General features: G+C 33.2%; 1 protein-coding gene across 5 annotated transcripts in view; it reads right to left on the bottom strand.

The window, feature by feature from the left end:
- Window positions 1–13,728, bottom strand: part of LOC130891083 (glycerol-3-phosphate acyltransferase 1, mitochondrial) — a 57,767-nt gene that overhangs the window by 15,662 nt on the left and 28,377 nt on the right. For all 5 annotated transcript variants that reach the window (XM_057795620.1, XM_057795619.1, XM_057795618.1 and 2 more), the window contains exon 3: window positions 4,756–4,866. In XM_057795620.1, coding sequence (XP_057651603.1) covers window positions 4,756–4,866 — 111 coding nt within the window. The remainder of the gene's footprint in view (window positions 1–4,755; window positions 4,867–13,728) is intronic.

Here is a 13,728-nt window from a genome sequence, read left to right as displayed (position 1 = left end):
AGGATATTCTATAAGCCTTTTCCACTAAATCTGTCGAATGTTTTTTCAAAATCTATAAAATAATAATGTATTTTTCCGTCTTCTTTTATTACTTTTCCAGATACTTGTCTAATTACGAGGTTTATATCTGTTATCTAAATCCTTGTTTTGAATTTTTTATGTTTTTTATCTAGTTTTCCTCTTAGTACGTATTATATTCTGGTAAATGTATTCTGTCTTTACTTAGTAATTTGATTTATTTATAATTGTTGTAGTTTCTTATATTCCACTTCCACTTATATATTGTAATTATTACCACTTGTTAATCTTTTGGCCCTTTTCATGTGTCATATAATTATTTTTCTGTCCATTATAATTTTTATTGTCTCTATTATATCCATTTCAGTCGTTTTTACCACTTCTTTTGTTATTTAATCTATATTTCTGGTGATTTCAGAGTTTTATTTTTTAAATTGCTTGTAGTATTTTTTTCTACTTATCTCTTCTTTTGTTTTTTAGATTTCTACTACTCCTGCATTTCCTTCAGTCTCTTTGTTGTCCGCTTCGTTGATATCATTTCCTTCTAAAAGATCTCTAAAATATTGTCTACATTTTTTCATATCATCTTCGTTTGTTACTATATCTTCTTTCGTGTCTTTCATGTGATAAATCCGACATATACGCACGTGCTCAAGGCGCCATTAATAAAGTGCTTTTAATAAAGTTAGTGCCGTCTTTTAATATGGCAGTAACGTAGCTGTAATGTAGCTAACCATGAAGCTGGTTAGCTACATCTAGAAAAATCCGGACTTCTTTAAAAATTAAAACATGAAAAGATCATATTTTATCAATAATTGTTCAGCAATTATTTTATTATAAATAGAAGTATTGTAAATATCATTTTAATGAATCTTATTAATCCATTCGTTCAAATTAATTAAGTTCATTCATTTGTACAATTGTAACTTTTTTGTGCCTATAAAGTTTTTAAAAAATAAAATTTCGTATGTGAAATTTATATTTGATTCTCCTTTTTTTAAATCGATGTCTAGTTGCCCACATGAATCATATGTTTTTAGAAAGAGGACAAAATAATATCGGTTTTAATACATTTATAGCCAAATTCCCGGTGTTTGTTGTATAGTTTAGATCAGAGATTCCCAAAGTGGTCGATATTGACCCCTTGTGGTCGATATCGGTTTCCAAGGGGTCGACATAAGCGAAAACTGTTTTTGGGGGTCGACGACGTCTAAAAATCGGCCCGTATTATTTAACCCGAGTTCTTATTTAAATTTTTTTAGATACTTGTTCTAGGGGTACCGACATGTTATGAGAATGACTAATATTTTAGTAGGAAGTATCATTCTTGTACTTTTAAAAAAACTTATCAATCGATAAGCGTGCGCACGTTCGTAGAAGATGAATATAATGTGTTCAAGCCTATAAATCTTTCAGGCATGTTTTGACTTGCACTGTTTTAGGTGCATATACGCAATTTAACCCGAACGAGATTATGATAAAGTTGAAGTCCAAAAATGCTCCGGATATTTGACTATAGGACGCGCTTGCACTTGCGTTTTCAATTTCGTCGGAACTTGAATGATAATACTGTAGGTTTCTCGGGCAAAAAAGACGTACATAGCTTCTAAAAAATCGAATCGAAAGGACAATATACGTAATGTATGCTCTTTTCCAAAAAAAATTCAGCCTCGCTGTGCTCCACTCTGAAATCGCAAAAATCTTTCGAACTTCTACCTTTTTTTCATTTAACGTGCAAAAAATCATATGATTACCGTCAGCACAGACGAGGAGCTTAAGGAGAAGTTCAATCAAAACTATCAGAAATTCTGGTTGCAACGCAACATTAAAACACATTATCCTGCATTGTGGAATAATGTGAAAAATACCTTATCGCTTTTTCATCAACTTACCTCGTCGAAAAAGGCTTCAGCGTGGTTACAAACATTTTGACAAAACAAAGGTCGTTTGAAAATCAACGAACGTGGCGATTTAAGGCTACAACTCACCAATATTAAAGAGAAATTAGCTAGATTGGTAGAAAGTCACCAGATTCATCCATCGCACTGAATTTTTCATTTTTTTTACTTTACTCTGCGATTTAAATGTTTTTTCGAAAAACCATTCCTACTCAAGTATTCTTACGTAACTTGTATTAATAATTATTAATTCCACTTGATATTTATTGTATTTATTTTGATAAATTTTGATGACTAAAGAATATCAAGTTCACTAAATTTCTAAATTGGTAAGTATTTTGTATCAATAGAAAAAAAATAGAGATACAATTTTTTAATTAATTGTAAAGTAATTACGGGGGTCTGAGGTATCAGTTCAGTTAGGAAAAGGGGTCTCTTGCCTAAAATGGTTTGGGAATCCCTGGTTTAGATGTTTTTTCATTTTTGATTTGTATAAGATTTCCTAATCCAAGAAAAGAACGGTGTGCTTTTAAAGGGAATCGTGTCTAATAACCCTATAGTTCACCCCATAAGTTATCAAGAATAAAAATCAACTACCACCACTTAATAAAAAAGACATGATTGTATAACTCTTGAAGAAGATTACAATGATGGATGAAATCGATTTTTGGTATAAAAAACGTGTGTTTCTTAGTTAGTCACACTATTTATTTCATTCGAAAAGCCGATCAAACACTTTGTCTTGAACCTTTTGACTGTGAGGCTTGCTCTAGTATTTGAACCGCGCACTTGTGAGTACTAGGCACTCACAGCTGACGTGGTTTTCAGTGTGTTCCTCCTCCATACACCACCTATACTCCAGGTTGTCCATGATGCCCACAGATTGAAGATGGATTACCATGTCCGTTTAAAAGTCCAGTTACCAGTTGAATTTCGCGCCTGTTAAATGGAGCATTTGTTTCGTAAACAGGCAGTAGGCCCATCAATGTGTGATTTTTTTTCTAATGCATTTTTACTTTTCAAAAACTGATGTTGCGAAAGACAATTTAATTTATGTATCATCAACTGCGGACAATAAATCTTATTTTTTTAGTATTTTTTTTTATTAAAAATTATCTAAAAAATTTTATTGTAGATTTCTTTCTATCTATACACGTATATTTATATCGAAATATAATCTTAATATTTTATAAGAATCAACTTAATTTTTGGATATTAAATATTTATAACAAATGACAGATAAAAATTTATTTTCGATTACCTTCACGTATTTCTCGTTCAAAACATACCACTTCATTACTATTTGATAGAAAACTAAAAATAACGCGATATTATAAGCGGCTCTGTCTAGAATAACATCAAAATTTAGAACCTTGACTCACAAACATCTTAGCGACATCTTCTAGTGGGCTAAATAAACTTCAAAATAATTTAGAGAGTTTGCTACAATACTAAATTTTGGATGATTTTTTTTGTTTGAATTAACGTGTCCCGAAACTTGGAACAATGATGGTATAATTAGTAACTTTATTAATTTAACTACTACGACAATTATTTAGATTGCATGAAGATTACATTTCATTATATAGATTTATCTCATTCAAATAATTGATTAGGTGTGGTAAGTGCTTCGGAATCTTTAAAAGTTCTTGGAGCAAATATCCCAGCCATATGGTTTATTGTTGTGACTTCTTATCCTAGTTATCTGGTTATTATAGGTTTGTTCCAACCTGCTAGTTTCGACTGTTCTTGGAAGCGTTTAAATGATATTTTCTACGCAATCTCCGTATATGCACGGTTCTTGTAACAGTACTTGCTATCAGCCAAGTATCGAAAAGACCGTCCCAGGAACGGTTTACAAACGATACTTAAATCGGTTGGAACACAAAACAGAATCATTCGTATAACGGTAACTGTCCGGTTGAAACACGTAATATCTATTGCGCAGAATCGTCACCGTACCTAGAACGGTTTTTTGATGGGTTGGAACGAACCTTATGAATTTGTATGTCACTGTGGAGGTTAGCTGTCAAATATTTTCAAGTTTAATTCACAAGTTCATTCCCGGGTACTCCGACTTGAGACGGTACCTAGAGCTCATAAGACGGTGAATAGAATATATATGTTATATATATTATAATCGACGTCTGTGCGTTTCTACATTGCATAATTGGCGAAATGCTAAACTAGAAATGATAATCTGCTGAAGTACTTGGACTATCTCAGTTCCCGAAATGGATAAATCAGATTAAACAGAACGAAATAGGATCTATGTTTCCAATTGATCATTTAATCTTTGACAATTTCGCGAACTGTATATTTATTTCGGCAAATTAGGTATACGAGTCTAACATATATATACACATTTCGAGTGGGAAATATTTTTTACTGCTAATGATAACAACGTGTTTAATGCCATTGACATAATTTCTCTGCCTACATTCGAAGAATTATCAAAGCGAATCGAATTGAAATACTTTCTGTTAAAGACACGATTACTAAAGCATAACTGTTATTTAAGAATGGATTTCGACGTCACCTGATGAGGCAATTGATTGGAGAATTGCTATCTCCGAACCTTTCACTGATCGATTAATGGCGAACTTGCGAATACTTGAAAAAAAATACGTGGCAAGTTCTGCAATACCTCAACTTTTCAATTCAATTGTGTGTGCTACCGAAATATAAATGACTTTAAAAATGCAGATCTAGTATTATTTTTAAATAAATATAAAATATTTTTTAATAAACAACGCTGTCCTGTCTTAATATACGACAAATTTGAAAGTTAAACAGTATTTTAAATACTTTATATTAATAATATAAATGAGTGACTTACCCTACTAGTTAGTGTACAATTTTGACAACACAAACCCATAAATGGTCGTTTTTTCGAAAGCTGAACTTCTGGAACATTGTTTTTAATATTCAATAACTGATCTTCTCTAGCCTACAAAAAAAATTGTTACATTTATTCATGAAGACATCTTTTGATTTATTCAAGGTTTTTTCAGGATAGACGTATGGTCGCAGTTATTTTCAAATTTTACTAAAGGATTGTCTGAGAAGGTTCCACCTAACAAATAAACAAGACATTTTTTTCCATAATCTGTTTCATTTTTCAACAAAGTCGTGTTTTAAGACATTAGTCCAACGAAGTTCTAACCTTTTTAACTTTTCCAAATAATAGTTACCATATGTTTCCTCGAAATCTCACTTGAACTAAAATTTTAATGTTAGGAAACGAGAAATATCTCTGGATGCCAATCCTGGTGAAAACGGTGGTTGTTACTCTTGGCAAAGTGCGCAGAGGTGCATTGACCTGATGGTAAAGAACTTTCTTCTTTTTTAAATGCAGTCACATTTTTACAATGTTTCTCTTTACCTAATGAAGCAATGATGTGTAATGAACAATCCAATGATTATCCCAAAAAACAGGTTTTTTTCGTTTCAGGACTGTAGTCGTGGTTTAGATTCCAAATGCAGTTATAATTAATACACAAAAAAAACCGACACATTTTGCTAAAACCGCGTTAATAAGATCATGTAAATGTTCACTAGAATGCGTTTTTGGTCCAAGGTGAACAGACAAAGCAATCAACGCGAAAACGCGCCAGTCCAGGGTATCTTCAGGATGTGTCTGTAAGGTCACATCTCAAATGCCTCAAGTTTTTTGATCATTTGAGCTTTCAAGTTCCCAGTTTCCATTCCGTACAGCAGTACTGACCACATATAACATTCCATGAATCCTGTTCTGACGTGACGCAATTTTTCATTTTCTAGCTCTCTAGCCTTAATCCTTTGGTCGTCCGGTACCACTTGGTATACTTTTTTCGATTAGTCGACAATAAAGCTGATAAGGCTACATTCCATCTGAGTATTGCCTTTAAAAGAACAAATATATAATGGCAGTTTGGTACCAAATTTTTTCCATATTCAGAAAAACCTGCTCAACGACTCACTTAGGCGTTTTTGTTTGTTTACATTCTTGAATCCGAATCATCAAGAAATCCGTTGTATATAAATAGGCGCTAGTATAGCAACCAGTGTCAGTAAATAATACGACGTCATAGTGAACACATCAGAATAGTATAAAGTAAAGGGTGTATTTAAGTAGATTAGCATGTTAAGCAGAACTTCTTCAAGTTAAGGTAGAAAACTTCTTCAAGTTAAGGTCGAAAACTTCTTCAAGTTAAGGTCGAAAACTTTTCAGACCGCTCTCGTAATTATTGTTGGAATGCATATACGTATTCGGAAATCAATATGTCATCAGTGTGATGAAATGAATTCATTCATTTCATTGAAATTTGTATAGATTAGAGTCAGCACTTTTGTTTTGCTTAATAAATATATACAGAAAGAACTAACCTCGTAGGCAAAAAATCGATTTAATGCAAAAATTCTTCATTAATAAATTTGTTAATTTGAATTTGAGTCAATAATTCTTTAATATTGTAGTATATTTTTTCAAAAAAATTTAACGTATATCATTATATACAGAGTGGCCAAGCCTTATTACCATAAAAAAGTATACATAGATAACAGCAACATAAACTTTTAATTTTTTTCGCGAATAAAAAATAAATAATAGGAGATCCACCCTGAATCTCATGGTATTTTAATATAAATTTACGTACACTATAACTCCAAAAAGTCAGTAAGAAGGCGCGGATGTAAAAGAGGAAGAACAGGTTTTCTAGCTAATTGTTTAAGAAAGTTCCTTCTGTGACCGCATGTTTGGAGACTGTTTATAATCAAAATATTCAAAATTGACTTTCAAAATGACAATTAGAACTTGCACATAATTTGTTACTCTTTTGGGCTTTAGAATTGTATACTGACTAAAACTACGACTTTCCTTGAAAGGCGGAAGTATCTCGTTTATTGTAACACATACTCAAAGAGATAATATCAGTTCCTACAATTTTCCATACAAAAATCAACTTAATAACAGAAAACTTCGCATACTCTTTCTTCTCTCTTTTGATGACATAGCATGATTCAATAAAAAATAAATGGCGAATTATTTAATAATTTAATAAACACGTGAATGAATTAATTCGATTTTTAGATGAAAAAAGAGTGTCATTCTATAATGGTATAAAAAAAGCCGTGAGCAGCAGAGCTCCATAACGAAAGTCGAATTTTTCATCGAATGAAGAATTTAACTAATACACAAACAAATCTTTCCATAAAATGAATTTCTTGGAAATGATATCAATTCTCAATCTTATTTCTTTATATGGAAAATTTGTTATTCCTCAATAACTTTTCATTTCACAAGTTAATTCTCTCTCTCGAATGAAAATTCATAATTTCAATAGACCCGGTGGTTTCGAACCCTCTTGTTCAATTCCAATTGACAACAAAGAAAAAATTGTCATAATGACAAGAAATTTCGAAAATGGGAAGTAAAAAGAATCACCCTAGCAACGATCATACTCGTATTATTCATTAAATAGGAGGCGGTCAAGTTCAACAATTACAACGATCAAAATGATTTCGGGCGTTTTGTGCTAGAAGAACTGAAGAAGAAAACTTTGAACTTGAGAAAGACAATTCTTCAACATCACCCCTACTTGCATGCGAAGTTCGAACCCTCTAGTTAAACTTTTTCTGGCCAAAAAATAAGAAAATATAACGAAAATGACCATAAAATGAAGAGGGGTGGAGATGGAAAGTTTCGACCTTAGACAGGAAATCATCTCGCAACTAATTAAACCTACATGTGAAATTTCATTTTTCAGTCGCTTTTCGTTTGACCTGCAGAGGTGAGCAAAGGTAAAAAACCACTTTTTTGCACTGCGACCCCTCGAAATATTCATTTGTTTTCAACCAAACTCTAATAACATCAATCCGCCGTCGGAAAATTCGACTAATTAAATAAAATTAATCATTTTTCTTCAAGCTTATAATAATTTTTATATTATTTTCGGAAACACAGATCGTAGAAGTAAATTCTTTTACTATAATGATTGGTATGACGTGTAAATCCCCAGCAGAATCATTAGGTTATAATTCCAATTCTTCTTCATAAATTTTCTGCATACCATCAGGGTTTTCGTGTTTATTTCAGAGGAGTTTACCAACTCCTCTCTGTTTTTCAACTCAATGGCTTGTCTGTCTAAATTTATCGGCTTAAGATTGACTTTTTTGTTCCCAGTAAAGGTAATAAGTTGGATCTTGTTGGACATCACCTTGAATTATGTTGCAGAATATCAAAACACTCCTTTTCTTAAATGACTATATCGTCGGCGTACCCATGTCGAGGTCAGTCAGTCCGCATAAGAATTCTTCTTCTAAAAGGCTCCACCGTAGTTCGGGGTGTAACACTCCCTTGCAGTTATAGAAATGATAAGTAGCTTTTAGCCCAATGAGGTTTGAAATGTAAGATAGTTTCGATGGTTCATGAACGCAGCTTACAATCATTTGGTTGGTAGATTGAATCTTATTAGGGGCGTGAATTAAAAAGTCAATTTTTCTCATATTATGAAGTGTGGGCGTTTGATGTTTCCAGTTAATTTCTAAGCGGTGGAATAAATTCGAAAACGCCTGCAATTTATAGTATTAAAATCGTTTAATCTATTTTTCCCTCATTTCAACTTAAGAAACAAAGAAATTTTAATTTTACTCCATTGCGGATTTTTGCCTATTTAAATTATGCTTAAAGACTAATTGTACCAAGATTTGAGCCAAACATTTTTTTATCGCATTTTAAGCAGTGTGTGTTCTAAATTTTTTTTTTAAATAAAACATCGTAAGGGGAATCAATTTTATGTTATAATGCCCATCCACATGGATAGCATTTCTAGAATATAATTTTTGTGGTCGTTTGTCTTACATGAAATAATTCCATTTATTTATAGGATTCAATAAGCACATGGTAATTGAAGAAGAGAGTCGTTGTTTTGGTTTCCGCTTTTCAGTTTTACCCCTTACAGTGTATTTAATCTTCTTTGCCAATATACGGAAATTTCTACGAATTATAATTCTTACATTTTTCTTTCCACATGCCTTTTATCCTCCAAATACCTACTTCTAATGATCTGATCAGTTTCTTCATATTGATCTCTCGTAACAATTCTAGTAGCCTGGTTATTTTATTATTGAGCTAGGATGTTCTAGCAACTATTATTTTGGAATTTCTTATTTTGAGTAGTAACTTGGGTCTGAATAAAATAAAATTATGTATAAACCAATCCAATTTGTATTCTATCAATGTAATAACTTAGACAGCTCCTTGTATTCCAAGGTGAAATAAATTTTACCAAAATTTATATTTCAGACTTAAAATCATTTGAAAATACTAACAATACACACGTTGTTGCCATGACAAGAGGGCAAGGTCGTGAAATTATAAACACTGATTATCAAAATGAATGATTACAAAAAATGGGTAACTGAAATTTACCAATCGGAAGTGTATCTATTGATAATCACAACAAATCAGAGCCGACATTATCATATCTGCAACAAGGAAAAACCATTATGCAGAAATGGTTAGGGTCGTGGAACATTCCATTTGATGAAGGAATGTTTAAACCAGAATTATACGCCCTCATGAACAAAAACCAACGATTTAATGAATATAATATTTTTACTTTTAAGGCCCATGCCACATTGAGACTGCCCCATTACCATCCTGACCTGAATTGGTATGGGCGCAATGAAAGAATATGTTGCTTTCTCTTTCAAAAAGGCCATAACTTACACCCGTTAGCTCATTGTTGATCTTAGAAAATCAAATCACAATTTCCGAACATTGTGCTCAATTTTAGTAGTAAATTTCAAATTTAAAACATGATCGATTTTTATTACTTTTTTGAGCGTTAATTCCTCCATGATATTTATTTAGTTGTATAATAGATTCTAGATACAGGGTCGGCATTAGTCAGGCAAGTTCCGCTTCAAAAAAGAGTTTTTTTTGTTTACTGCCTATCAACGCGGATTACGAAACTATGTTTATCGAATTTCAACAACAATTTCTAAAATCGCCGCTACCAAATCGTTCAACAGTGTGGAAGACGTACCAGAAATTCTTTAAAACGGGCTCTGTTGCCGACGTGCCGCGTTCTGGACGACCGGTATCTGAAACAAGTAACGAAAATATGGAAACAATGGCGCTGGCGTTAATTGAGCAGCCGAATCAATCTGCAATGCGACTATCGACAATCATCCAATCGTTCTTTACGACGTATGCTGATATATATGCACTATCAAGTCTACCGTCCGCTTCTCCTCCACGAGGATAATTTCGATGGTACCTCTGATGCAGTCAGGATGATCCGCAGTTCCTGCATTCCAATTTGTGGTTGGATAAAGCAACCTTCAAGCTTAACGGTACGGTTAATCGGCATAATTGTGGGTACTGGAATGACCAGAATCCTCACGTTTTCATTGGAAAAGAATGAAATTTGCCTGGTGTGTGTGTTGTGTGCGTGTATGGACAGGAGGTCTCGTGGATGCATACTTTCACGTGACGGGCCTAAGTTATCTGGGAATGCTCGAAGATTCACGTGGGAAAATGGACAACAACAATCCAGTACTCGCGAATATTCGTCATTTCATACAGAATGCACTTTTTTTGTTTGTGCAGTTTTGCCGCACTACGAGTTATGTGTGCGGCATTACCTTAGCTTAATTTTGAAAAATGGATAGGCAGATGAAGATTCGTTGAGTGACAGGCACAGTCATAGGACGTGACACCCTGCGAGGTCTTCTCAAAGACCGAAAAGTATAAAGGCCGAAAACTTCAGTAACCTACTAGTCATGAGAATTAATAGTAGATAGCCAGTTAAGGGGAAGAAATAATTCTTAATGTTCAAAAAACCATAGACAAATGAAACAACCTGTCAGCTGATAGCATTTATCTACTGGTCTACCAGCGTAAAAGGATCATCATATCATATGATTACGCCCAGATGAATTCGATCAGTTTCCGAGCAACAATGAACGTGTTACTTTCCGAAGATTTCTATCATAATCGGGCTCACACGCTAATAGTTTCCGAAAAGTTCTTGTGTATGCTTTTCAAAAAATTAATTCGTATTCGTGATTTGTCGGCAAAGCGTATTGCGCAGGGAGACACATCCGTTTTTTTACGATTCACAATTCCGTTGACTTGTGCGAATGTAAAATGATTATCTTGAAAAAAGCCGGATCAATGCTGTGTGAACGGGCTGTTACGTAAATTAATTAACTTTCACCAACTAAAAATAATGCGTCACTTATTTCTTTTCATAAATTAAGGCAACAATAAAAATTAATATCACCGGTATTGTTTACAAAAAGCTTATATGAAAAAATTTGCATATTTAGGCAACATTGAGTATCTTTGTAAACAATATATCTTATCAAAAATTAATAAACCCCTTGATAAAAATGTTTTCTCGTCAGAAATTTTCAACTGGTGATAACTGACTACAATAAACTTATGAGCAGTTGCTAATTGTTATCAAGAAAATTTACGAGCTTACTAAACGAAATTATCACTAAGGAATTTATTTTCTTTGCGCTCCACTTATTGCAGATAAAATGATTAGTGGGTACGTTGTTATGTTCTTCGATAAAGTAACACATCACCGATTGGTCATTATGAACATCGTATGATGATATTTACGTTACGTTGTATTATGAAAAATATCTATAAGTGCAACGTTCAATACTTATACAGAGTCTTCAAGAACGGAATATCCAATTTTTGGGATTGAGTAAAAGTTAAAAGAATGTTATAGGTTAAAATAAATTTTTGTTATTGTTATCAAGATCTAAATTTATTGAAATAGAATATTTCCAAACTATACGAGGCTTTAGTTTCAAACCCAAATTCATTTTTATGTCTCCTCTAAGTCAAGACAGTCAAATAATTACCGTCTTTCTCCTCAAAATTAGCGTTTATGTCCTTGTCTGAAAAAATTATCTGTCCTACAAGTGAAAATTTAAAGATAAAAAATAGGAAAAAGACGATGGGGACCAATTCCTGAATTTCAACCATAGTTGAAACTCATAGAGTAATTTTCTTCGAATGTTTCTTTTGTAATTTCTCCCTGTAATCAATCAAGAAATGCGGGATACTCTCCTGTTATTGTTTTGTTTTTTGAAGATAATTGATGAACACAACCTCATGTCTATCACAAAAAATGTTCGCAATCACTTTTCCGATAAAATCGTCTTAGCATTTTTTAGCTGGTTTGCCTTTCGCAATCCACTGTCTTGACTTTTTTCTGTTTCAGAACTGTAATGGTTTCATCTACAATTATAAGTTAAAGCAAAACACTGACTCATTTTGCTTAAAAAGCGTCAATATGGCCTGGGGAATGTTCATTCGAATGCCTTTATGCTCCAAACAGGCTGGGTTTAGAACAGGACTATCATGTATAGACCATATTTTTATACTGAACCACTTGACCAAGAAAAAAAGGGCAACAGGTAGAAACACCCATTTGCTTTTCGTTGACTTGGGATTGAGTCAGGCTGCAGATTATTGCCAACGCTATTCACAATATATGTAGATGAAGCTTTGATACATTGGAAGAGATCGTGCCAATGAATGGTAGTACTTTCACAAGACAAAGATGATCTGAACTTCATGAATCGCCGACAAATATGAGAGTATAAAAAATAGGGTTTGAAGGACAATATGCAAAAAATTGAGTATATAGTAAACGCTTTCTTTTGATATGCCGATATACTCTCTTTAACCTTAATCGGTCGTCTAGTACCAATTAATGAACTTCTTCGAAAATATCGTTGGTTGTCGCAACTTTGGACCATCCCGAACGCTCGTCGAGATTAAGATCGGAAACTTTTGAGAAAATCCTCGTACATGGGAAAACTATAAAATTAATAGATAAATAAATCTATAAGGTCCAGTGCAATTAGCACTAAAAGTAGTAGTAGAGAAAAAAATTGTTAAAAATTTATTTATTTGTATGCAATTATGAATATATACTAAAAAGACTCGCGCATTCAGGTACTTGGAAAAAAAATTGTCAAAAGTCTCAATAATCGGATGGACATAGAACTGTATTCTCAAATTTAAATAGTTTTTTAACAATCCTATAAAAATATAAGTTGTCATTAACTTTGAAGTTTGAACAACCAGTAAACTGAATAAGTAGGACTGAATAATAATTAATCTTGACAATTCTAGTTCCAAAGAGTCTCGCTTTTCAGATTCGTTTGTTTTTTTTTCTTCAATATTTAATAGATGCTCTTGCGAGGGTGGTCTATAAAGGAAGGTTCCCAAAGAACTGCGGACGCTGGGAAAGCTGTTATGTAAGATTTGGCGAGACTGCTGTGTAGCTTGGCTCCTTTTCTCCCAGTTTCCGCCCCAGCCCCGGCGAGCTGCGGAAGATGTAGCTTCCATTTGAGTTTCACTCCAGGTGCGAATTACATGGAATACAGTTTCATATCCAATTTACACATCATATTTGGCCCCAGTAATTACCACCTTTTCCCCGCATTAAAAAAACACTTGTGAGAGTCGCATTTCTCAACCGAGAAAGAGCCTAAAGAAAAAGTTTTAAACTGCCTTCGCGGCGCGGCAGAAGACTCAGGCATAAAGAAGATGATATACCGTATGCGAAAATGCTTTAATTTAAGCGGCGATTATTTCTAAAATTATAGGAAAGTCTAAGCTTTCCAATCCAATTTCTCGTATAATAAATTCTATTATAGAAAAGCAATCATATATTTATAGGAAACCAATGTTTCGTATAAATAAAATTAGAGTCTGCGAGGTGGATTTAAAGCAAGAATTGATACTTTACGGTTGCTCCATTTATAGTTAATGTGAATAATTCGAATTTTA

This window comes from Diorhabda carinulata, chromosome 3, assembly GCF_026250575.1.
Source record: "Diorhabda carinulata isolate Delta chromosome 3, icDioCari1.1, whole genome shotgun sequence".
In the NCBI taxonomy this organism is placed as follows: Eukaryota; Metazoa; Arthropoda; class Insecta; order Coleoptera; family Chrysomelidae; genus Diorhabda; species Diorhabda carinulata.
The sequence above is the reverse complement of the archived record's forward strand: the minus strand, read 5'-3'. Positions and strand labels throughout refer to the sequence as shown.